Source organism: Calidris pugnax, unplaced genomic scaffold (genome assembly GCF_001431845.1).
Source record: "Calidris pugnax isolate Ruff unplaced genomic scaffold, ASM143184v1 scaffold68, whole genome shotgun sequence".
Lineage (NCBI taxonomy): Eukaryota > Metazoa > Chordata > Aves > Charadriiformes > Scolopacidae > Calidris > Calidris pugnax.
The window spans coordinates 5,010,704-5,037,361 of record NW_015090921.1 but is presented as its reverse complement, the minus strand read 5'-3'; the positions used below and the strand labels follow the sequence as shown (position 1 = coordinate 5,037,361).

At 41.5% G+C, this 26,658-nt stretch overlaps 1 protein-coding gene across 1 annotated transcript in view; it reads left to right on the top strand.

Annotated features, from left to right (window-relative positions):
* Positions 1-26,658, top strand: part of LOC106892737 (spectrin beta chain, non-erythrocytic 5-like) — a 121,871-nt gene extending 95,213 nt beyond the window's left edge. The window contains exons 53-76 of the mRNA XM_014950154.1: positions 135-323; positions 1,329-1,406; positions 2,766-2,938; positions 3,878-3,968; positions 4,632-4,778; positions 6,719-6,856; positions 7,586-7,842; positions 8,013-8,199; positions 11,133-11,345; positions 11,777-11,973; positions 12,543-12,747; positions 14,434-14,628; positions 15,034-15,189; positions 15,706-15,923; positions 17,382-17,571; positions 18,675-18,851; positions 19,705-19,809; positions 20,774-21,394; positions 22,595-22,666; positions 23,980-24,066; positions 24,498-24,589; positions 24,765-24,850; positions 25,348-25,483; positions 26,230-26,658. Coding sequence (XP_014805640.1) covers positions 135-323; positions 1,329-1,406; positions 2,766-2,938; positions 3,878-3,968; positions 4,632-4,778; positions 6,719-6,856; positions 7,586-7,842; positions 8,013-8,199; positions 11,133-11,345; positions 11,777-11,973; positions 12,543-12,747; positions 14,434-14,628; positions 15,034-15,189; positions 15,706-15,923; positions 17,382-17,571; positions 18,675-18,851; positions 19,705-19,809; positions 20,774-21,394; positions 22,595-22,666; positions 23,980-24,066; positions 24,498-24,589; positions 24,765-24,850; positions 25,348-25,483; positions 26,230-26,401 — 4,182 coding nt within the window. The 3' untranslated portion in view covers positions 26,402-26,658. The remainder of the gene's footprint in view (positions 1-134; positions 324-1,328; positions 1,407-2,765; positions 2,939-3,877; positions 3,969-4,631; positions 4,779-6,718; positions 6,857-7,585; positions 7,843-8,012; positions 8,200-11,132; positions 11,346-11,776; positions 11,974-12,542; positions 12,748-14,433; positions 14,629-15,033; positions 15,190-15,705; positions 15,924-17,381; positions 17,572-18,674; positions 18,852-19,704; positions 19,810-20,773; positions 21,395-22,594; positions 22,667-23,979; positions 24,067-24,497; positions 24,590-24,764; positions 24,851-25,347; positions 25,484-26,229) is intronic.

Genomic DNA, 26,658 nt, shown 5'->3' with positions numbered 1-26,658 from the left:
CTCAAAGATGAATGATTTTCCATACAAATATTAGTGTTGGAAGGTTACAGCCCGTATTCTTCCCCTTAAGGCTTGTATTCTGAAAAACTGGCGTTCCGTAAACCCTTGACACCAACCTTAGTAATATATTTTAGGAGGAGATTGAAGCACGGGTGGAAAGATTCAATTCTCTCAGTAACTATGGTCAAGGACTTGCCAATTCTGGTCACTACGCAACCCCTGAGATTCACCAGTCCCTCTCCAGACTGCAGCAAGCCTGGGCTGAACTGATCCAAGTGTGGCAGGAGCAACATACAAAATTGCTTCAGGCACAAGATTTGCAGGTGAGTAAAAAGACATTCAAGAGAGCATGCACATGTCACTGACAACTTCCCTCGGTGTAAACAGCAAATTTATAAGATGGTATAATGAAAAATATGCTAATAATAGCCAGTGTTTCATGTATATTTCACTGGTTTTCAGAAGGCATGCTGAGGGCCAAGCCCATTCAGTGTGATGGCTGGGCTTCTAGAAATTGTACCTTGACAAATCAAAGAAATTTCTGTGTAATATGTGCCCAGATGTTTTTCAAAGGCAAAAAAACTTAGAAAAAATTGGTCAAACTCTCATACAGCTGGCAAAAGGCATGTACTTAGAATGGAACATCATTACTTTACTAAATTCTATAACTTCCCCTGAAAAACAGTATTTAAAAAAAATGATCTGAAGAAAAATTTAGCGTGGACAAAACACTGTATTTTTCCCTGCATTTTTCTAAGAAAAGAACTGGTTTGGCTTCAGTTTTCCAGAAATACTTCCCTGTAACAGTCATCTCACAAAATTTCTGCTCAAATGGCTTGTTGGCAAAAGTTAGAAATAACTGAAATGGAGCTTTTACAATGGGGAATGTCAAGTACCTTAAATAACAGCTGGTGCTACTAGTCCCATCTAAAAAGCTTCATATATATGAGAACTTAAACCATATGGTAAGGGCTGCTTTCATGCTGCTTTATGCATTACATTCTACTTATTTCAGGCCGTGTTACCGTCCTTTTTATTGGCCAATTACCTTACAAGCACTCTCTACACCATTAGCAAACAAGCTACAAGTACTTGTGTTGTATCCTTTGTCTTAGGAAAAAACCTAGTCATATTATGAAGGAGAAATTTACAATAATAACTGTTACACATGTGGATTTTGTAGTATTCAATGCTTATTGCCATCCAGTGTTATGCAGTTTATTTTTGGAATAGCCCTGGAAGTTTGGTTTTTTCAGCATGCTCTGAGAAAGTCAGGTTTGCCTCTGTTTTATGCCATGTTTATGACTGCTTTTTCTCTCCCTATACAGAAATTCTATGGCTATGTGGAACAGACTGAGAGCTGGCTGAGCAGCAAAGAGGCTTTCTTGGCCAATGAGGACTTAGGGGTAGGTGCTCTGAGAAATTACAATTCTCTCTGCAATCGGTCTGGAGGAAAGGGAGCTGTGAAATATGAAGGTGTGCTCCGAACCTTCCTGGATCTTTCTCCTTCTGAAAGTTACTGCTCTGTCGTGTTGATGGTTTAGGATCAGATTCCTTTCCTTGAAACTTTACACAGGACAGGATTCTCAGCCTCAAGAGTAATGAAATAGTCCAACTACTCTGAAGATAGCAGGAAAATGAGACTGCATCTCTCTAACTGGGCATATCTGACCCAAATACTTTCACCAGCAGCGTGCAAGTCATCACTGCTGTCACTGCTGATGTACTCAGTGTAGCTTTAAATTACCTGCCTCGGGTACCAGTAACACTGCAATAACTGAAACCACAGACTGGGTTGCAGAAACTATGCAGGAAGCCGGATATACGTTCTGATGCTTAGCTTACCCTGCACCTTGTATAGGTAATGCTACCAAATTAGTTGTCTCTGCAGCAACTACAATTACATCTCAGAGTTCAGTGTAGACATAATGAGTACAAGCAGTATGACAAACATACGTGTATATGAGACTCAGAAGGAGCCACCCATTTTCCAGTTATATTTAGCTCAGCAATGCACAGAAAATGTTCTGTTACTACCTTCCCTTTCAATGACTCATGTAAGCACCCAGAAGTTTACATTTTTTTTTCTGACCTATTTGATGTGAGCTTTATTGCTTCCTTTAGAATAGTGAGAAAGCAGAGTTTATTGTGGTAACAACATTTTGACACCACTGATTATAAAATTAAAAGTGCAGAAGGTTGCTGAAAAGAGAACTCTGAGTCATTAAACTTGGGATTCACAAATGTTACAAGTCAAAATCTGTGTTTCTCTTCAGATTAACTGTAATGTCAGACTCGAGTCCTCAAATTCAAATCTGGATCTGAGCTCTTCCAAATTCTATGAATTGAAACTGAGGCTGTAATTTTAATCTCTCTCTGTGACACATTTGTTCACTTAACTCTGTTCTCAGTTTGGCACCCCACATTTGCTTCCAAAATAGCATGTGTCTTGAGATTCATTTGCGATTAGGAGCTGATGCTTTATCTCTTAAAAACTGCTGTGTTCTATGCAGCACAATATGCAGGAGAAGCTAAGCACCCAGCTTAGCTTTCAGTTTTTACCCTGAAACAATGGCCTCAGACCATGCACAGAACGTTATTTAGGCCACAAGTCTCAGATTCAATGCCAATGAATTTCAAAGACCAATACATTTTCTTGACAGCTTGCAAATGTGGGGTAAATGCCATTTAGCTTCTGGATTATCAGTGTTGTGGATGGAAAAACTCTGTCTGAAAGCAGCTCCTCTGTGTTGAATTCTATCCAGGACTCAGTGTCTAGTGTGGAAAGCCTACAGCGGAAACATGCGCAGTTTGAAAAAGCCCTGGAAGCTCAGATGGAGAAAATTGATGAGATGGCTTCATTCGCTCGGCAGCTAACGCAGAACAAGCATTATGACTCGGATAACATCACCAACAGATTCCAGGCTGTTCTGAGGAGGTAAAGTCAAACCCTTCCCATGTCAGCCACCCATCTCTTTTACAACGAGAATTTCCCATGTGACTAATATCTTTAAATGTTTTACGAGAACCATAAACTAGTTTGCATTTATTCAGCTTTGCGCCTTGCACTGTGGTCTTGCCAAAATGGCCTGAGTCTAGTCAACATTTCATTAGGAGGTTTCCAAAATACAGTTAAGAGCAGGGGGAGCAGGATTCAGAAAAAGGCAGTATTCCTGTAATTTGGTATCCTGGCCTGGTCTTAGGGACAGTGCTGCAAACAAAAGACACGAGGCCTGCTGTGCCATTAAATACTTCATTATCATTAAATACCGTCAAGAAAGGTCATTTGCTACACAACTGCTTTTTCACTGCTCAAAAGGAGTCGATCTTAAAACCCTGCTCAAATTATCTGTTAGGGCATTTGCAATATTTCTGATCAGATCCTGGCCTTTCATGTGAATTACTTTATTTTTCATAGCATGTTCCATATTGTTCATTTTAACTGCTGACAGTAGAAGCAGTTTTATTCAGTGCTATGGTAGATGAAAAGATACACGTAAAATTTACAAAGAGACATTGGAGAATCCCCTATGATTAAAGTGAACATATTGATTGTAATAAATGATCAAACTGTCTCAGGCCTACAGTAACATGAATAAGGTGCTGCAGGTCCACATTTGGAAAAAAAAGATGAAAAGATGGTGTAGCTTTGGTTCATCGGTAACAAATACCATCATATCCCCAGGATTTTCATTTAAGAAACATGCTGAGTTTTTGTTTCTCTTGTACGCTGAAAGGCAGTAATGGTGATTCCTAGAGGCAGACATCATATATAAAGAATCTGTGTGTACTGTGAGGGTTAGATGAAAATTGAAAACCCTTATCTTATCTAACTCACTCTGTGGCTTTTTACCTCGCACATCTGTCTTCATCTCAGAAAAGAGAAACTGCTGGAGAATGCTGCTGCTCGCAGACATCTGCTAGAGGAGTCAAGGCTTCTGCAGAAGTTTCTGAGGAATTCCTTTGAGGTACAGTTACACAGGATTCATGGTATTCTGGTCTCTTAAAACATACTGCACCGCATAGATCTGAATTCCTGAAGAGATTTACTGTGAGAAAAAATCAAGGAACTAGAGTCTGGAATGAAATGATATAAGGAAAGATGAGGATAAGAGTGAAGAGATATTTTTTGGCTTTCAAGTCACAGCTTCCCTTCAGTCACCAGATGAAAGATGTGCTGTGCATTGGATGCCAGCAAAATGCAGAAGAAATAAACGCATTGAAAGGGAATGTGCCACCATTTTAAAATTCATGGGAAGAGACAAATTAGTTCTTGTGAGATAATGGCAGTGGGTTAGCAATAGGGAGATAATTGCACTTTCTCCCCCATGCACAGATGCACCCACTCACTTTCTCACTGCACGGGGACTATCTCATGGAGACAGCCCCCAGGTAACTGCTGGCAAACAGAGATACAGGGCTCAACTTCATTATGAAAGATATAAGGAGCTTAGGGAAGAAGAACCTCAGAAGGACGAAAGATATAAGGAGCTTAGGGAAGAAGAATCTCTACTCATTTGTGTCCCCACTCACTAGTTCCATGTTTTATAGAAGTTAAAGGAGGAACTGGCAGGTTGGAGCTGAAGAAACACTGAAAGTTTTGTCTGCTTCTGTTCTTTCCCCCCTCAAAGGTGGCTGCCTGGATCAACGAGAAGAATAGCATTGCCCAGGATGATAGCTGGAAGGATCCAAGCAATCTGCAGACCAAACTGCAGAAGCACCAGACTTTCCAAGCAGAGATCATGGCCAACAGAAATCGCCTGGACTCCATCAAATCTGTGAGAGAACTGGGGCTGGTGGCAAGGCTGGGCAACTGGCATGAAAGATTGCAGATGGTCTGAGTTACAGTGATCTCAAACAAGGGAGGGGGAATCACTGTCCCCTCCCCATCATCGTTCACGCTTCTCTGAGGGGACTGGGAAGTCTCTTTCTTATAGGACTTTCTTATGATGGACTTACTCTTTTAGTCCATCAAGAACTTTGTGCCAATCAGTTTCCCTCAACTTCTATCTTGTTTCCTAGTGTGAGGTTGCTATGTATGTTCACTGTACATGCAATGGAAAGAGATGGGTGCTTTCAATGAAAGATTCAGTCCACTGACTTCAGGGACTTCTCTCTGGGGTGAATGCCACCTTAGAGGTACCCCTGTTTCTTTGCAGCAGGGAGCCTAGCTGACTGTCTGCACAATTTAAACAAGTCAGATACGATGTATCAAAAAAAAAAAGAATCAAGAAGAGTTTTCAAGCGTTGCCTTTGCAGAGACATGCTGGTAGAAGAGATAGGAGGGACGTCTGACAAGCTTTGTCAGATACTTGGCAGAAGCTGTGATCAGATGATAAGTTTGGAAGGACAGACTGTTACATGTTTATTAACCTTATTTTCAGCACAGTGTTTACTAGCTGTATTTTGCAATAGGTAACTAAGCATTAAATGTAGATTCCCTCCTCAGACTTGCTTGAATCCAGTATTGCAGAACCCCAACACAAACTTTTTTCTTTTTGTTTTTAACCCTTTTAACCCTCCTGTGCACAGACACAACTGAGGGGTTAAAGGGTGGAGTTACAACTCTCTCTAAACAAGTCTGGTTTTAAAGAGTTGTTTGCACAATCTCTTTCTCATTATTTTTTTGTTTGTTTGTTTGGAATAGCCTTAGTAGAATCATAGAATTGCCTAGGTTAGAAGGAACCTTTCAGATCATCTAGTCCAACTATCAACCTAACACTGACAAAAGCCATCACTAAGCCATATCTCTAAGCACCACGTCTACCCATCTTTTAAATACTGCCAGAGATGGTGATTCAACCACTTCCCTGGACAGCCTGTTCCAATGCTTAATAACCCTTTCAGTGAAGAAAATTTTTCCTAATATCCAATCTAAACCTCCCTGACACAACTTGAGGCCATTTCCTCTTGTCTTATCGCCTGTGACTTGGGAGAAGAGACCAACCCCCGCCTCTCTACACCCTCCTTTCAGGTAGAAAGCAATAAGGTCTCTCCTCAGCCTCCTTTTCTCCAGGCTGAACAATCCCAGCTCCCTCAGCTGCTCCTCATAAGACTTGTTCTCCAGACCCCTCACCAGCTTAAGGGAGACCTACAGACCCTTCTACCAGATGAAGGTCTTGCTGTGCCCTCTCTACTGCTTCTGCCAACCTGTAAAGCATCTGCAGCTCAGAGATTAGAAATGCAGATAAACCTTTATTACATAATACAATGGGACAACAGTACGTGGTTAAAAGAGGGTTTATTCTATCATTCAATCATACACTTGTATGAGATACTGGTCTCTTAACATGCAAGGAAGGGAATAGAGAAGGACAGGTGGCTGGGTGATCTCAAACAGTGATTATAAGATGTGGGGCATCACAGCAAAAAATGAGTGCTTGCAAACTAGGTTCCCTGCCAGCATTTAGGCAATATAGGTGTTGCATAATGAAGATTCTCTTTACCCTTTGTCTTCTAATGTCGTCTTTTAGCATTTCAAATAATTTTAGAGGCCAGAAAAACAGGAAAATCAGCCTCTGCCCTAGTTTCAATGAGCATTTTGCCTTTATCTGTTTTTCCTTTGTCTCTGCAGCCTCTATCTCTTACATCAGAAAGTGATGGCTGCAGCCGGCCCTTTACAAAACAGCGCCAGTAGACGTTGTTTATGGAGGCAAAAGTGATATATTCTGGTGCATTCACCAAAGTAAGAAAACTTTGACTGTTCTCTCTGCTCTAGGAAGGGGAGAAGATGCTCCGTGAGAGGCACTATGCCCCTGAAGCCATTCAGTCCAGACTGCAAGAAATGGAAGAGCTGTGGGAGGAACTGGTAGCAAGTTGCCAGGATAAACGGGCCAAGCTGCAGGATGCTTACAAGGTAACACAGGGATACCAGCAGTTGGGTCTTGGTGTCATTTCCAGAGATAGCTCGGCTGCTACACATCTCTTCTATGACTGTGTCACTTGATACAAGCAGACCTGATTCTTAAAGACAATTAAAGCAAGGAAACTACTAAGTGTGGGCTGGCTGAATGGAATTGGTGGGAGAACCACAGATCCCTATGGAGGGACAGGGATCTGTAGGCTGTGTTCCTTTCTGCTTTCTGCTGCTGCTTTAGATCAGGATTCTAGAGGGGGATACTGAGGGAAAATGTGTTCACTCGTATATGTCAACTCTCTGCATCTGTCCCAATGGCATCTTTTCTCCAGCACATTGAGAAAGAAGAATGAAAAGCAGCTGTGGATTTCTAGCTCCAGGCACATGGCTTCTCATGATTGAGTTTTGCCTGGGCTATCAGACACTCTGTGGGTATAAAATAGAGCTCTCCTTTTAAATGGCTTCATTTTAAGGTACCATGTCCTTCATTATATTTGTGCAACACAATTAAAATTATGTCTTGATGTTCTCTGCATCTCTTCTTGCATTCACTCTGACTTAATTCTCTTCTTCATTTGGACCACTGTCATACCTGGGAAAAGTTCACTGAGCCCTAGGAAGCTTCGCTGTGCCTGTGTGTAATTCTTACTGAAAATGGCCAAGATTTTTATATCATATTGTCTATCCCAAAGGTTTAAATGACCCCCTTTTTTTCCTGCTTGTCCTCAGGGCCTTCATTTTCAGCGAAGCGTAGAGGATATGGAGAAATGGTTGGAAGATGTGGAAAATGAATTGAAAGCACCATATAGTGACAACGATCTGGTGGTTTTAAACAGTCATCTGAAGAAACAAGAGGAACTGGAGGAAGATATTGCTGGCCATAGGGACCGGCTACAAGAGCTTGTGGTCACAACTCAACAATTCCAGAAGGAGAAGCATTTCCTTGCTGATGAACTAGAAGAGAGAGTGGATCAACTGGTGCAGAGGTATGCAAGTGCCTGGCCTGTCTCCTGCCATCTTTATCTTATTTTTATCAGCTTTTTTCTTCCCTACATACTTTTTTTTCTTTCCTTCCCTACATCATTCTGCAAAGAACATTTTGCATTCAGTCCTTATTACTCTGTGGTCCTCATTGGGTTTTCTTTAAAACCTACAGATACAAAAGTCTACGTGACCCTCTGCAGGAGAGACGTGGGAGTCTGGAGGCAAGCAGACTTCAGTACCAGTTCTTCCGAGATGTTGATGAGGAGTTGGCCTGGGTTCATGAGAAGCTTCCCATGGCTTCCTCCAGGGATTATGGCCAATCCTTGGCAACCGTTCAGAGTCTACAAGAAAAACACCAGGTAATGTCATGTGGCAACCATTATCAGTCTTTAGAATCAAAGAGAGATCACGGAATTCAATTTGCCTTTGGCAGACTTCATCTGCTGTGCTTTGGCTAACAGGATTCAAGATGACAGGGATTATTCTTATCCATGTCTGATAATAATGACATTTTTCAAAGGATATGTCCGTGACTTGGCGAGATGCGGGATTCGATATTGTGTATGATTGCAGTGGTGTAGGTGCCACACTATATGCTTTTCTGTGGACACGTTAGCTTTTTCTGTGAACTGACTTCAAAACCTGGCCCTTGCAATACAAAATAGATTTTAACTGTTGTGCATCCTGTCATAGCTTCTTTGGGCAATATGCTTTGAAACTCGTAAGTACATTGAAGCAAGCTTATTGCTCAGATGTCTCAGGATGAGCACCCAGGAAAACATCTTCCCCCAAAACTCTTTCTACTCTGGAGGGAGGGAGTTAACAGAGTGTTTTGATGACCCTTTGCTGACCTTCATTCCAGCGGTAGCTTTCAAGATAGCTGCTGAATTATTTCACAAGGTTCAGATGGGCTGTCAGAGAAGGCAGAGCCTGGACCACTGTCATCTCAAATACCAATAAAACATCAGCTGCCTTCCTAATATATTTTTTTTTTTAATAAAGAGAACTGTCTCTTTCCAAACATGAGGTGAAAGGGGAAAAAAAAGTCCTGCTAAAAGTTTCCAGCAGCTATTGGTACTTAATGCTAGGGAATGACAGCCTATTTAAGTGCCAAGTCAAGTGCCTCTGGGGAAAATCTATGCAATCTCCAGTAGGGTTGGGAAAGACAGAATATCTTATAAAGTGGGAGTGTGTGTGGTATATATACATATCAATAGAGAGAGTAAGCCCAAGCATTTGGTGCAATATACATGTCTACAAATAAAAATCTGAATTTACAAAAAAATTGAAATGTCCCCAGGGTAAAACATCAAGATTGTTACAGGTGACATACTAGAGCAGGGATGAAGTCTCTTAAAAAGTTGATTTATCCCAGGTGTACTCACAATTTAATGAAGAATGGTAAAATGTTTTTAAATGCATCTTCCAGAATATTCCCAAGTAAGACCCATGGGTTTATTCTGAACAGTACACACCTTCTTGTTTGTAAAAATTCTGTATTTAAGTGAGATGCAGTTGGTTACTTTGAGATTAGACAGTAACAACAAAAAGCTGGTTTCATCATGATTAAAAGTATAAATGTTATGTGTGCAATTACTCCTAAAAATTATGAACTGATTGACATGGTAAGGAAGTAATTAGTATCATGGAAGAAAGGAATCTCAGAGCTGAATTAATCTGAGAAAATATTTGGGATAACTGAAGGAACAGGAGAGATACTGCTTTAGGCTACAATTATCTTTGTGTTAATTAGCCAGGTCTCAAAATATTTCAATGGACTGTGAGAATGGGAGATACAGACCATAATATCAGTGCATAATAAAATGCCAATTATTCCTGCTATTTTGCTTCTTATTCTCTTGGAAGCAGAATTAAAATATAAGCTTTGAATTCTCAATCTTTTAGTAGCTCGAGTCTCTACACTTTCTTTTTTTAAATGTTGGTTTACAGACAGACAAACGTCAGAGGTAACATAACAGTCAAGAATTGAACATACTATTAGTTCCACCCTCTATTGTTTGTCTTAATGAGCCAGACTTGCAAAATTCGGTCCTTGGTCCATTACCGCAAAAGAGATTGTGTGTGAAATGTATCAACCTAAAAAAAACCCAAAAAACCAAAGAAACAAAGACACAAGTCTTGCAAAACTGCATTTACACACAAATAGAATATGCACAAACACAACTGCTTGGCTTCAGACAGTTTCCCCTCACTCCTCTCTTCCCTTTTTTTATTATTATTATTTTTTTTTAATTCCTGTTGTTTTAAATGAAGTACTGTGAATACATGTTCCTAAATGTTCGACTGCAAAGTTGTTCTTCACGCTGCTAGCTTATTATTAATACACAGTACAAGATGTTTTATAATCTTTGCCACTGGATTCCGTTCTGCTGGGGTCAGATTTGGTGTCACTTTTCAACAACATAGTGGCTGCCTTGAAATTAATAGGGGGAAGTTAAAGGCAAGATTGGAATCAGAGCTCTTCTCCAGCCAAATCTGATACTTCAGTTGAAAAAGCAGCTCCTCTCCTCAGAGAGGGTGTCTCTTCTACATTAGCACTGCACTGCTGTCTAACTCTGAAACTGCCTGTTTCGCAGCTATGAAAATAAACACAACAATTGTAAAATGGTGAGGTTTGCTTGTGCTCAAGGTGCTCAGGCGTAGTGAGCTGTGGAATGTGCATCCTCCCACGGACAGATTGATGGTGTGGTCCTTACCCACTCAGGCAAATATCATATATGGGGGGATATGGACATATGCACATCTACCAGTCTTCAAAAATTAATTTCAAGTCTTTGAGAACTGGTCCCAGTAGTTTTCTTCTCTCCTTGTTCTCTCGGTTGCCTGGCAGTATGTGTACCCAGTGTTTGCAATGGCTGTTACACAAAGCTGCATCTTCTACAAAGGCGCTGACAAGTGGTAAATACTGCTAAGCAGGTGAATTGGTTGTTCTTCCCTAGACACATTATAACTCAAGAAACACCATGTAATGAGGTGGACGTGGGTATGTTTCAGTGGAATCTACAGACAAGAAGTTTGTGGTTAGAACCTTTTCCCTTCACACTCTGAGGTGGATACATACCAAGGTCCAAACTACATGTCTGTATTTTTTTTCTGTAATCACTCCTTCACCCCAAAAAACCTCATCCACTCCACTTTGAGCATTCACTCAGACTTTGCACCTCTGACCCATCTAGAAAAGAGATTTCTAATGGAATTTCATGGCTACATTGTCTGGTATAAAAATCTCCTTAAATTTTATTTTTGATGTGTCATTTTACTCTTTTTTCAGAATTTGGAGAATGAGATAAGCAGTCGGGATGCTTTGACCAAAGCAGTGCTCAGTACAGGGCAGAAGCTGGTACGGGGAGGCCACTCAGCCTCTAGAAAGATTATGGAGCATCTGAAGGAGCTTGAGGCTTCTGTAGAAACCTTGAAGGCAGAGGCTCAAGAGAGGAGACAGCGGCTCATGCAGTCATATGAGGCCCATCTGTTCCTGAATGAGGTAAAGATGGTTCATAAGAGATTTATTTTGCTCTTTCTTTGCTTAAAAGATCTGGTACCTATGTTGTTGAATGGATGCAAGTGCTGAGATGAGAGTGAATTTTTCATATCTGGTAAGCACAGATACAGTGGAGAAATAACAGTTACTTTTCCCAGTACCTGAAGTGAGGAATAAACATGTAACCTTAATTACTGGACAGATGCAGTGGAGAAATAACAGTTACTTTTCCCAGTAATAAACATGCAACCTTAATTACTGTGTTCTGGGTATGTGTCTTTTTGAATAGTGTCTGCAAGATTGCATTACAGGAAGGCACCTAAGCTGCTCTCTATTTTCACTGATGTGTCTCTTTGGGCACCACTGCTTTCCAGTTTTCTTTGTCTTGACCTAAACTGCAGCTGTGTTCACGCTCATCCCTGTATTTTATACAGCTTCTGGAAGTGGAGGCATGGCTGGCAGAGAGGAGCTTCATTCTGGAGACCTCTGATTATGGGAAGAATGAAGAATCCACACAAGCTCTACTGCGTAAGCTTGAAGCTACCAAGCTGGACATGGATGGTTTCAGGCCCCGGATCGAGAAAGTGCAGGAGACAGGTGCCAGCTTAATAAACAAAGACAGCCCTGAGAGGTAGGAAAGTGAAAACACGCTTCTGCTCCAGGTCTAATAGAAATGCCCAGAGAAGGCAAATACAGAAATGTTCAATCTTCAGTGGCTGTTTGATTCAGAAATACGACTTCAAGGGACATCAATCCATCCTTCACCACCATCACACAGACAGAAAGCTTGATTTTTTTTAATATTTTCACTACTGTTGTTAACAACAGGCCAATTAGTGCAGATCAGCTGCTTTGGCCATTGTGTATTCCCAGGAACTCATTTACCTCGTTCTCATTTACCACACGCATTCAAAAAACACCGTGCTTGGGAAAGGAAATGGACATTCTTGTCAGTTCACTGTTTTTCATTGCCAGTTTGCTTTTATATCTGGTGAGGAGGAAGCAAAAAGAGCAGCCATTCTTACAAGATCCTTTAATTTCCTGATCTGGCTGGTTTTAACGGCTTGGCGTAACTGACTCAGTGATGTTATCTGGTTTCTTCTCTATTGTGATGGTGTTGTAAATTTAACCTGTCAGAAAAGACAATGTTCAAAAAGAATAGTAAAACAAAGATGTGCCTTTTGATTCTTTTCTTTGCAGTCCAACCATACTTGCAAAGCTCCAGGGGATCCTAGCAGACTATCAGTCTCTCCTGCAGAAGGCTGAGACCCAGAGAAAACGCCTGCAAGAGCAATTCCAGCTCTATCAGTTTGAAAGAGAATTCCAGCTGGTGGATGCATGGCTTTCCAGTAAACAGTCTGTAGCAGAGTCGGATGACTATGGGCAGGACCTAGATGATGTTGAGGTAAAAGAAAATGAAAGGTATTGTATGTATTGTGTGGCAAAGATGGAATATGTTTGTTGCAGTTTTGTGTAGCTGCTGACAATGAAGCACGTTACAGTGACAAAAGCTACATGAAATAGTTTTCTCTGCATCAAGAACTCAGACTAGTTTCTGTCTGCTTATACGAGGCTCTCTGAGATAGCATCTTTCAACAGAAAAAGGAGGTGCATCAAAAAGTTAGCTTTTTTGGGGACAAGGTGAGGTTGGCACAATTCACTGCTGTCCCTGATTATAAAACTTGACAGGGCCTAAAAAATTGGACACGACCAGCGCCATGGTCTTGTAACAATTTCAGTGAAAAACACAGGGATGCAGTGTTCACACCTCTGGCTGCTGATTTCAAGGATAAATTTCTCCTTGGGACATACAGTGCAGAGGGGTATCATTCATAGTGTCTGCTCCTCAACAACTGCTGCATAAGTGGACAGCCTAACACGTTATGTTTCTTAGTTTTTGATCTGGGCAGCCTCTGTTTGTCAGGATGTGGGTGATTTTTCTCTGTGATGTAAGATGATCCAGACAATAATGCCACCTTCTGACTCCACATCATCTGGGTTTATCAAGTGATTTGCATCTATAGACTGCACAGTGATGTTATCTGGTTTCTTCTCTATTGTGATGGTGTTGTAAATTTAACCTGTCAGAAAAGACAATGTTCAAAAAGAATAGTAAAACAAAGATGTGCCTTTTGATTCTTTTCTTTGCAGTCCAACCATACTTGCAAAGCTCCAGGGGATCCTAGCAGACTATCAGTCTCTCCTGCAGAAGGCTGAGACCCAGAGAAAACGCCTGCAAGAGCAATTCCAGCTCTATCAGTTTGAAAGAGAATTCCAGCTGGTGGATGCATGGCTTTCCAGTAAACAGTCTGTAGCAGAGTCGGATGACTATGGGCAGGACCTAGATGATGTTGAGGTAAAAGAAAATGAAAGGTATTGTATGTATTGTGTGGCAAAGATGGAATATGTTTGTTGCAGTTTTGTGTAGCTGCTGACAATGAAGCACGTTACAGTGACAAAAGCTACATGAAACAGTTTTCTCTGCATCAAGAACTCAGACTAGTTTCTGTCTGCTTATACAAGGCTCTCTGAGATAGCATCTCTCAACAGAAAAAGTAGGTGCATCAGAAAGTTAGCTTTTTTTTGGGATAAGGTGAGGTCGGCACAATTCACTGCTGTCCCTGATTATAAACTTGACAGGGCCTAAAAAATTGGACACGACCAGAGCCATGGTCTTGTAACAATTTCAGTGAAAAACATGGGGATGCAGTGTTCACACCTCTGGCTGCTGATTTCAAGGATAAATTTCTCCTTGGGACATGCAGTGCAGAGAGGTATCATTCATAGTGTCTGCTCCTCAACAACTGCTGCGTAAGTGGACAGCCTAACGGGTTACGTTTCTTAGTTTTTGATCTGGGCAGCATCTGTTTGTCAGGATGGGGGTGATTTTTCTCTGTGACGTAAGATGATCCAGACAATCATGCCGCCTTCTGACTCCATATCATCTGGGTTTATCAACTGCTTTGCACTTATAGACTGCTATACATAATTTTTGTGTTCTACAGTACAGAGAAAGTGATTCTTTCCACCTCTCTCATAGAGGTGGGCAGAAATTCTCATATCTATGTTTGTGTCACCATTTATCCTGCAGGTACTGGAGAAAAAGTTTAAAGATTTTGTAAATGAGGTGAAACCTCTGGGACATTCCAAAGTTGTCTCCTTAAATGAGTTAGCATCTAAACTAGAGAAGGAGGGCCACAGCAAGATGGACATTATCCAGAAGAGAACAAAGCAAATCAATGAGACGTGGGAGAAACTATGCCATGCTATCCAGGCAAGGACAGAGGTAGGAAATACATGAAAAACTGGGGCATTGAATTCCCTGCAGTTTCCCATGTTCTTCTTCCTTTCCCAAACAAGTGCATTGCTCATATTGAAATACAAGGTTTATAAGAGCAATAGGTGTATTCTGTTCTATTCTTTCTTCAAGCAATTCATGCTCTCCATCTTGGTCATTCGTCTTATGCAGGAATAAATGGCTCTTTGGTGACATCTGATTCTTTCCATTGACAAAGAGAACTCGGAGAAATTAGGTTAGCTTCTATGTCTCACTTTCAGGTGACTTAATTGGAAAGGTGTTTCACTCCCACTCTTGTTCAGTCTGTACTACATTAGGACATATTAGGGTTGCTCTTTTTTGTGCTGCAGCTATGATATATACTATTACCATTAAATTTTTTCTTCATTCCAGAATCTAACAGCAGCCCGGCAAGTTCACCAATACGATCACGATGTGGATGAAATAAAGGGTTGGATGCAGGAGAAAGAGGCCGTGGTGGATATAGATGATTATGGATATGATCTTCCAGGTGTACAGACACTCCTCAGCCAGCTTGAGGGAGTAGAGGTAAGGGGATCTGTCATGAAGCAGTGGCAGAAAAGCATTAATGGCAAAAAAATAAAAAGGAGACCGTTGCTTGATTTGAAATCCTGTCAAGTGCCTTGTTTTCAGGCCAACAAAAGAGAAATTTATTGCACCCTGAAATATTCATTTTGCTTCACAGGAGAGGGCCTTTTCCTCCTTTTTTAATGCTGTGATATTATATTATTAATGCTTTTACTTCTAAGGATTAGCTTCTCTTCTAAAATCTATTCCAAATTGTTATTATGATTACAAAGGTGTCATCTGAACTACAAGAGACTTCAACTCCACACTTAGTGTGTCGCATCTGAAGAATCTTTGATTTTTGATGATGAATGTTAAAAGGCATTGGGAGGAAAATGAGAGGAAAAGTCTTGACAGAGTCATATTTCCAGCCTCTGTGCACCAGTGGCTAGAAAAGATATGCACCATCTTTAAAATCTGCTTTTGATCGATGTAAGGAGTGACTTGTTCTTACAATCCATTCTGTCTCTGTCCCAGAGAGATCTAGGAGCCATCATGAAAGAGCTGGAGCGGATTCGGGGGGAGGCTTGGCACCTCAGCCGCACGTACCCTCAAGTCAAGGAAAACATTATGGAGAGACTCACAGAGGTGGATGAGTCCTGGGAAAACCTGGACAAGAAGTTTCTGGAGAGGAAGGCAAGACTCAGCCAGGCAGAACAAGTCCAGCTCTACTTCAATGACTGCAGGGAACTGATGTATGTGTTGACCCCTTGAGTTTGGCAGTGGACCTTATTTCTTCTCTTACCCATATAGGATTTTCTAAATTACACCTCTCAGTATATTTGACTTCTGTCCCAGATGCTCTGCAGCTTACTTGCAAATCTCTCTTGCATCTTCTCAACAGCACTTTACAGAATTAAGCACACATCAGAGGTGGCCCTGCCACTCCACTTCAGCACAGTGTACATGACAAGCCCACATTGTTGGACTATTTCCTAGGCAGTCTTGGAGAATTCAGTCACTCTGGGTAGATTTGGTAGTCTCCCGATTTCAATTCAAAATACTGTTGATTCTGTGGGAAGATGGGTGAGTCTCTGCTACATTGTCACGTAATTTATAGCACCTGTGCAGACACCAGCGCCCATTTTTCTCAGAGTCAAAACAACTACATTAAAGACAACCTTCTAAAATAGGTTAGCACTTGCTCAAGTGCTGAAAGGGTTTCACACACGTGTATTTAATGCCACTGCCCATATGCACACACCCATTCTTACTAGGGGTCAGGTTTTTTGCAAGAATTCAGTTGCTGGGTCATTCCATTATTTCTTTTTCCTTTTTAAAATCTGATTTAGAACAAACTGCTGAATGTTTAAAGGATCGACAAAATGTACTTTTTTAAAAAAGATATGTTGAGCTAAGTGTCACATTTTGTTTAAATCAATCATGCCAAAGTATCTATAAGCAGAGGTCTAATGGAAAAACTGAAATAAATAATGGAAATACACTATACTCAAAGAGGCAGACCAACATTAAAACATTATATTTTATCATTTTAATGTCATTTTAATAAAAAATTATACATTTTTTATGGAAATTGTATTTTTTGAACAGGATTTCTCACAGAAGAAATATGGACATTTTTAGTTCAGTGTAGTTAATGAAAGAGTTAATCCAGGATAGGAGTAGAAATATAAAGACAATGAAGTGGTCACCACTGGCTACTGGACATTTACTATGCAAAGGGATAGGTCCTGAGCTCAGGTAAATCAAGACGCATTTGTTTATGCCCGTTGAGGCCCTTGGGGTTGAAAATTGTCCTTAAAAAATACCTTCTTGGCATGAGTGCTCTGTGTGCATACGGGGTACTTCCATGCATGTTGATGGGGCTGGATGGACATCTGGAAGTCTCTGTGTCCCTGTACTACATATAGAAGTGCTGTGAATGTATACAGCCCAGTTACAGTTCTTTCTGAGGATCTGAGTGTGCAGGGCTTCAGTAAGTTTAGATGCTGCAGCTGCCTCTCTAACAGGCACCGGGAATATTATATCAGGTGATAAAAGTGAACCCTCCTCAATGTGTTTGTATATTCCTGTCGTTCATGAGCAAGTTAAAGTCCTTGTGCACGTGTCCACAGCCACAGGATATGTGCATTCCTGAGTAGCCAGCAGAGTCACATCCCTTCTGGTTTTACCCGTTTGACTCTGTTCTGCAGGGCCTGGGCCAACGAGATGCACGCGCTGGTGATATCCGAGGAGCTGGCAAACGATGTGCTGGGAGCTGAGCTGCTCATCAAGCGTCACGAGGAATACAAGCGGGAGATAGAGAAACAGTGGCTGAAATATGAAGAAATGCAGCGGGCGGGAGGTGACCTGATGAAGAACGGACATTTCATGTCTGTGGAGGTGTGTTGAGGAGTTAAATATTTTAGAAACAAGAGTGAACAAATAAGATATTAAATAGGCAGGAGTTGCAGCTTTGCTTTGTCTCTCTTTCAAAACAGAAGAACTAAACAGGACAATCAGGTTCTCTGCTGTTGAAAGCTGCAGACTTCATGTGACATGTAGAAAAAGAAAACGCCTTTTAAAGGTCTTACTCCTCTAAAAGCTGATTTTGAAGCTGACTGTAAAAGAATAGTCCCTGGATTGACTATGGCTATGTGGGGGGGGGGTAGGGAGGTATTGCTGTTCCACAGAAAAGATGTCCCACATAAATGAGATTTTAGCATTTAACTGCACAAGACCTAGGATAAAATATATCACAGTGCAATCAACTATAGGACAGAGTGATGTCCCTGAGAACACCAAAAGGTATGTAATTCTTCAGAAATGTTACAGAGCCAAAGGGGCAAGAATGTTGAAATTTCTGTGATCCTTTATCTACGTACCATTAGACTTTGACCTCTGCAGTGGTCCTAAGCTTGTCTTGATACTGTCAGTGCATCCAGAGATCACACCATCCAAAAACTCTTCAGAAATTAGGCAAGATTACAGTACTTCTGTTGTAGAAAGAATTAGAGAACTTTCTACAGCTTAAGGCTTTCCATTGTTTCCTTGCCATAAATGGACGTATTTGTTCAATCTTCTGGTTCTCACTAGTTCTATAATACAAATTTTCTGGATATAAAGTTTCATCACAGCAGCATATGGCAGAAGATTGGTCACACAGTATGTGGAATATGCATACAGTTATAATACGCACTAGTTCTATAATACAAATTTTCTGGATATAAAGTTTCATCACAGCAAAACATATGGCAGAACATTGGTCACACAGTATGTGGAATATACATACAGTTATAATACACAGCTGTACAATGTACAGGCTAAATGGATTCAAGTGAGAAAAATGAGGACCCAGACATCTTTTCCAAACTATGTTAACACCAAAAAGTTATCTAGTGGTCATTTTCTGGATCATGAGGACAGCCTAAACACTAGTTGGGCATCACATGAAAATCTGACTGGATTTTTCACCTCCTGGCATTGCAAATGTTATTTTTTTCTAGATTGAAGAAAAACTCTTAGAGCTGTCAGAGCTGATGAAGAAGGTAAAGGAGAGCTGGGATATGAGGAAAGAGTTATATGAAGAAAACTGGGAGATTCAATTGCTCCGCAGAGAGCTAGAACAAGCAGAAGCATGGCTGGCTGCCAAGGAGAGCTTTCTTTCAGATCCTAGCTATGGGGTGAGTAACAACAGTGCAATCTATTGAAATGTCCCTTAGCAAAGACAGAGTGCTTGGAGCCTGTGTCACCTTGGGCTGAAGTTAATCACAATCTAAACAGTAATGAACCTTAAGATGACAAAGAGCAGGACCTCTGTCCTCTTACAGAGGTGAGCCCAGGACAGTTGCTGCATTTTACGTGGCTATGGGCTACAGGAGATAGTGGCTACCAGGGGGTAGTAGAATTCCAGCCCATTTTTTTACATAATAAGATAATTTGCAGAGGGTTCAACCTTCATTGTCGTGCTGAGAACCTGTTTCGAAAGGTTTTTCCTCGCCTTGTGTTGGGCGGTAGCATGTTTTGCAGAGAAGGCTTGATTGCTAGCTTGTAAATTCCTATTTAAACACCAGCATCCATAGTTTTGTTTTTCTCTTGTTATTGACTGTCTTCTGATGGTTTATAAGATGGGAAAACAGTGTCATAAACTCGAGTATTGAAAACTAAGCAGAGAGCAAGACAGAGGTTTAAGATGCAGGGCAGGAACAAACTCTGTCTAGCACAAACTGCAATCCAAGCACTTAATATGTATGTATACAGTTATGCTTGGAAGCCATGGCTTTGCAGAAAAAAAGAATGTTGTTATTTGAGCTCTTTTTTTCAAGTACAGCAGACAGACTGCAAGCTTACAAACCTTTTTTTTGAAGTGTAAACTAAGATTTTTTTCACACACTACCAGGGGTTTAGGCATTCAATTGTAATTATTTCAGAATCATCATTTGGCTAAACAGAATAGGTAAATCTGAAAATCTTAGGCATAATCTCTTCTGATGGACTTCATTTTGGACTTTTGTATCTGATAATCTTCCCCTTCAGGATTCAGTGTCTGAAGTAGAGGAATTACTGAAGAAGCACCATGATTTTGAGAAGATGCTTGCAGCTCAGGAGGAGAAATTTGCTCAGCTCAGCAGGAAAACTAAGGTGAGAAGTAGAAGGTCAATGAGCTGTGTATTAAACAGGATAACATGGGTCCTTGAATGTTTGGGGCTCTGTCACTCCATATAAGAATTAATTTGTGCTGAGATGGAGTAAATGAGTGACCAAAGCTGAGATATTGCAGGTAGAGCAGCTGAGAACGAGACCTGTGGGTGGACCAAAAGAGTCCAACTGGCTTGCAAAAGCTCAAGGGGAGAAGTGGAAGCTTTCTTCTGCCAGGAGCAGCAAAAAGGCTGTTGTGTCATTGCTGTGTGGGAAACAGGGTGTTCCCTCACTACACGGATGGAGAGATTTTGATCCCTGCAGAATTTCATTAGGGAATTGCAGCCGCCTGACAGTGCTGGGGGATAGCACAGGGCTGAAAATAAAGGAGACCAGTTCATTCTGGCATCAGAGTTCTACAATGGATTGTATTAAGTACAAAAAATACTCAGTCAGCCTCCCAGATCCTGTATCAATGATTTTTTAAATTACTTTCTTGAAATAACCAGCCAAATGCAGCTTTTGTGTTTGCTGTTAGGCTAGAAATTAGCTTAGCTGGGTCTGCCTTCTGTTCCGTGGCTTGCGGGTTGGCTACAGGAAAGGACAAAGGTCCTTCACTCTGAAATTTTCTATCAGAACACCCCTAGTTATCGCTGCTCCCACAGCAAACTTAAAGAAGTCTTGCCACAGAAAAGAAGCAGAGTTTCTCTAGAGCTCATTACTCAGCTTCTAGAGAACTCAGCAAGGGCAGGATTCACTGTATTTGAGATGAACTGGCATCAGTATTCGTGCTTTGGGCAACAAAATAATGCTCAGTACATAGCAATTAAGTTAAATTCTAACACTAAGAATGCCAGGAGAGAATGTATTTCAAAAACTATTCCTGCTTAAAATTAAAAAATCTTAGGTAAGTACCCATGAGTGCAATAAATGTAATTTTAAAAAACATGATACTTGTGTCCTACAGAGGGAGATGAATCTTCTGAAACAAGTGGACACAGAAGAGAGTGAGCAGAAGGATAGAAGCAAAGTTGTACGGGTTCCCTCTCTGAAAAGAAAAACGTCTGACAAAAGGAATACACCACCAAAAGTGACAGAGACAAAGAGCACACCACCAGTCCCGCCTGTGCCCTTACCCAGCCTGTCCTTGAGGGCACCACTCGAAACTATTTTCTCCCCCGTTGAAAAGTCTCCATCAACATTCCAGCAGTTCGCTGCTGGGGGAGTCCCAGAAGCGCTGAGCAGCAACAAGACAGAAATGAAAGCTGAGAGGAGGCTGAGTGAGATCCTCACTCCACCTACACCAAAGACTGTGGGTCCACCAGCTACGGCTTTGGAAAGCCGCAGTTCTTTAAGCTCTCCTCTATCGCCCACTCCCACAGGCCAGCCCCGCAGCAGCACTCTGTCAGAATCCTACGCCACAGGCCTTCTATCACCTCAGGAAAAGAGTGCTAGAGGCTCCTCTTTCTTCAACCTGCAGACAAAAGTCATGGCAACTCCACCCGAGCCTGGCCAAATGTCACTAGATAAACCACCAAGCTTACTGAGGTCTGACTCCTCTTCGAAGCCATTAGAGAATAAATCTTCGGTAAGTCCTGGGGATTCCTGGCTCTCACCTCACAAAACTACGGTCCTGTGCTGGTAAAAATAAGGAAATACAGGAACTTCTGTATGAAAGTCACCAAGAGCACTACACAGTGGGCATTTCACAGAATCACAGAATCTTCTAGGTTGGAAGGGACCTTAAAGATCATCTTGTCCAACCGTCAACCTAACTGACAACAATAGACACCCACACAACAAACAAGGAGCATCATCACTAAACCATACCTCCCAGCACTACATCAACCCGTCTTTTGAACACCTCCAGGGATGGTGCCTCAACCACCTCCCTGGGCAGCCCATTCCAATGGCCGATAACCCTTTTGGTGAAAAAATTTTTCCTAATATCCAGCCTGCACCTCCCCTGGTGTAACTTGAGGCCATTTCCTCTCGTCCTGTCACCTGATACTTGAGAGAAGAGACCGATCCCCACCTCTCTACACCCTCCTTTCAGGGAGTTGTAGAGAGCAATAAGGTCTCCAGTGGATACACTGATGGATCCAAACAACAAGAGGCATTTTATGTGCCTTTGCAGTTGATGCATTTTCTAAAAAGATTGCTGACTTAAGCAGCTAGGTATAGCTTAAAAGCATTTTTAATTTGCTCAGCTTTATCACCTAGGTCTTAACAGCTGTATTGGTTTCTGTTTTTCTTTCCCAAATGAGAGGTTATTCATGCTGATAAATACTCAGCAGAGCACTTAAAAAGAGCCAGGAGATACTGTCTCACAGAGGCAAGGCTGCTGATTTACCCACCCCCTCGGTGTGAGGTGGTGGTGCTCAGTGTCCACGGAGTTTAGAAGTCAGGGAGAGGCAGGACTTGGTGGCATCATTGCCAAAGAGCTGGCCTGGAGCAAGACTAGAACCAGCAAACTCCTGTTTGCTCACCGGTGTGAGTAACTTCAACAATTTAAGTTGTAAATTGTATTTAATAACGTAAAAATTCTATTAATTAATTAATACACCATGATAGAGCAAATACCATGTGCAAATTGTTCTAGAAGGACCTAAATTATCGTGATTTAGGTAGTATATCAGAGGTGTGACTGCAGCCTGGAGAGGATTTGTAGCTGTGCTGTGAATGTAAACGGTAGAGGCTGCAGAGATCAGTTTCTAATATCTTCAGATATTATAACATGTTTAAGGGGCATTTGAAAGTTAAACAGCGATGTTCTTGTGTGTCTCAGGCTTCTGCAAGTCTCCAGCACATGGAAGGATTCCTAGAAAAGAGAGACCAGCTCCTCCCAGGAAGACAACAGGTAGAAACAAATGCCATTACTCTGGGTTAATTCATCTTTCCTTGAGTTATAGACCAGATCTGGCCTGACTTCTTCAGGTTAAACTCTTGCTGACAAGGAGCTCAGGACTGTGGGTTTAATTCAGTTATGACTAAAACACATGAAGAAATGTCCCCTGACTTCAGCAGTACCTGACCAAGTCCTTCAGAGAAAGAGACAGTGGAATTTTTACCTGTCATGGGAATCATGCAGAACAGGGTCTGGCTACATTTAATGGCTTTATGAACTAGAGCCTAGGCTGTATGAACATGTTAGTTATGTTCCCCTAATGAGAAATTTAGGTTTCGATATATCAACGGAATTGGAAAAAAAAAATCAATATTTAAAATAAAAATACAAGCTTGTATCAGCATATGATGTTTATTTGGCAGAGGAAGCCCTCACTCCCATGCTCCCAATGCGTATCATTTCTAACTGTGTTAGAAGAAGGTAAAGTTTCTGTTTATCATTGAAGAAGTGATTTGTTTAGTCCAGGGCTGAATGAAACCAAATTCTAAATTCTCATCCTGGGGAAGAATATAATTTCAGGTCAGTAGGATAATGACCATAACAGGCAGGAAATTTTCTAATTTCCTAATTTTCTAATTTTCACCACCAATCTGCAGACAGCTGAGTGTTTGCTGAGGTATTGCATGTAAACAAGTTCTCTTGGATTTTTTGTCCCGTAGAATATTTCCTCTGAAATTTTTAACTTGAAAGACCTCTAAAAAACCGAATCTGGTATGGACTCCATCTTCTTGAAGGGTCTCATGGCTCTGACCTTTCCCTGGTGCACAGTTGGGGCAGGAAACAGCAGCTGCTTTTGTGCTGTGTTCGGTACCGTTCCACCAGGGTTAGTTTAGGATGTGAAGAAAAATTCAGCAGCCACATTAGCTTGAAACCACACACTGAAAAAAACAAGACTGTGACCAGCAGGCAAGGGCCAGCATTTCAACTGGGGAAAAAGTAGAGTTTTTATTGGTCAAAAATAGACATAACTTTGATGATCCACCTTCTCTTAACGGTGGTGCTGCCCACAGCGTGCTGTAGAGCTTGCTTGCACCATGTCATATCATTTGTTCAGTCCTGACTCAGAGACACCCTTCCTGAATCACCCACACCAGAAACTACAGCAGGTTGTGTTCTTCTGGGAGATAATCATGGCTAAAAGAGCTTCTGTGACCATAATCTGGGGAGCTCCTGGCTTCCTGTGGAAGTCACACATGAAAGATTTCGCTACTCCAATAAAATATATAGCTAATAATTGGATTTTATTACTATTTCTATTCGTATAGCCAGGCTCAAGGTCTTGGAAATCCTTCTATGCAAAACTTGATGGATTAAAGCTTGATTTCTACAATGATGAAAAAGACGCATCTAAGGTAATGTGGTTTTTGAATCTTTCTAGTAATCTCTGTGGTTACCTATCTAAAAATGCATTTAAAATAAAAGAGAGTTACATTTGCTTTGCTTTGGAACTGGGATAATCAGTGCTCTTTTAATTGTCAACTGAGTGAAAATTCAACAATTGTTCAGCTGATACCAACTATAAGACAGAATAATGAGCTTTCAGAAATTTTCAAGGATGTTCCCTAAAAGAAGTACCTTATTCAAGAATAAGATATAAGATATATTATATTAAGATATAATGCAATAGTCCATTGTTCCTCTGTGGTTCTTCCTATTCAGTGCTAAAGGTAGGTAGGTATAAAGCAGAAGAAGATAGTATGGGTGTGTTGGGGTTGGTGTGGGATTGAATCCTAAGCAGAAAAGACGCAGAAGACATTTTGTTAATAATTTCATCCCCCTTCAGAACGTACCCGCGCTCCTGTCCGTCAGCATTCCCGGTGCCAAATGTGAGAGACTGGTAAATTACATCAGGAAAGAGAACGCCTTCATGCTTCGGTAAGTCTGAGGGAGAAGTGCACTAATGAAATCCCCCCCAGCAACCTGTACAGCTGGATTTGCCTACACTCACTTCAGAGTGTATGCTGTTAGGAGGCACAACCGAAATGCCTGAAGGACAGCAGGTATAAGGCAAGACTAACTGGAATTCACCTTCTTCTGTCTTCATTTACAGGCTGAGAGATGGGGCAGAGTATTTCCTTGCAGCACCTTCTCAGAGACTGCTGGAGGACTGGCTGCAATCTCTGCAGAATAACATAGGTACGTTCTCACTTCAAGAGTGAGCTGTGTTTTTAGCAAGGGATGGTGAGAGAAAGAGAATGAGAAAGTGTCCTTAGGAGGGGGGATTCTGAGCTGTCCTTTTTGTCTCTGTTAGACACAAAGTCACAGACAAAGTACACAAGTCACCTGCCACCTTGTAATGACCTGGCAGGAGAATGTCCAGGGTGACTTGCAAAGAATCCTTTTGGTTGTACTGCAGCCAGCATCAGGTTATTCCCAGGGCAGGGTGGGGATGGGGGGCCTTGCCCAAGGACTGTATTAATCCTTTTCTTAAAGAGTTGCTTTGGATCTTGATCAACAGCTTTTCTTCTAAATCTAGAGCTCTTTCTGGACACCTCACTAGGCTTCCTGGAAAGGAAGCCAGAGCAGAATTATAGCAATGATGTTCAGGGAAAGTTGTTATGGACCCAGAAATGGTAAACCCTGCCTCTAACACTGCTTCAGAAGGTTTTTATTTGTGTTCTTTGACTCTGCAGGACAAAGTAACAGACCACATTCCACAACGATGCTGCAGCCTTTCACTCCAAACAGAGAGACCTCCCAGACCAGACTGTGGGACTTTGCAGACAGAGACTCTGCTGAAAGACTGACCACCAAAAGCTCACTCCCGAGGTAGGGGCTCTGGGCTGCAGGGCTGCACCGGCGTTACCACTGTTTGCGCTTAGGGAGCAGTCACCTACAAAGGAGATGATGGCCCCGAGGTCAAAAAGTCCCCTTCCTCTGTCAGTAATCCAGTAAAACACATTATTCCTGAGTATGACCCTACCTCAATTAATTTGTGCCATTTATGATGTGCTATGGCCAGTTTTTAAAAATGGGCCTTACTGTAGTCAGCCATGTCTTGCCTGTGACAAAACTGGGGCACCCAGAGGAATTCTTGTATTGGCTATTTTGTAGGCACCAAATGAAGTATCTGATCTGTAGACCGGGTTAGCTGTATGCTCAACAGAGAGAGACTCGTTCCAGCAGATGAGGGAATCAGAGCAGGAATCTACAATAGATGCCTTGGATTTTCCTCTGAATATTCTCTCCAGCAGGATGTGAGAGAAACCCAGCCTCCTGGATTTGGTTAAGGAGCCAAACCAGTTGTCTAAAGTTGCACGGTTTGAATACTTTCCTCAAAGGCTGTTCTGAAAATCCAAACACAGACAAATGAGGAAATCTGGCCTGTAGTGTAAATCAATTTCTGTTGCGTTTGGAGCCAGAAAAATCCTACAGACTATGATGTGAAATCCAGGTCCTTCTGCCTGGTGGGTTTTTGCTACTGAGCTAGAGGCCTGACAAGTTCTTACTTATACACAGTGACTTCAACTCCTCTAGATTGTACCTGATTTTCTGCTGATGTGTGTTGTTGACAGGAGAACACCTTCCTTCAAAATCAAACCAGAGAGAGAGTCTGCGGAATTTTCCAGAGCTTTTAAGGACGATGGGACTGCAGCGACACGAGCCTCCACCACCCCCCTGAGCCAACAAACCGGTAATCAAACAAAACCACTTCTGTCGCTACTAGAAGCACGAAGAGAAAAATGACATTTGCCCCAATGAATAGCAAACCCTTCACCACTATATCTTAATCCAGCCATTTCCTCTGGAAATGAATTGATACGTTTCACGTTAATTACTACCCTTGGAACTTCTTTTAATTATGTATAAAAATCTAGTAAAACCATGAAATGTAATTAAACAGGACCGCATCTGGTATGCTTTTGTGTATATGACAACTCTGTCATTGATTGTATACCCTGAGTGGTATCTACTCCAAGTGACCTCATGGAAGAGGGAAGAGC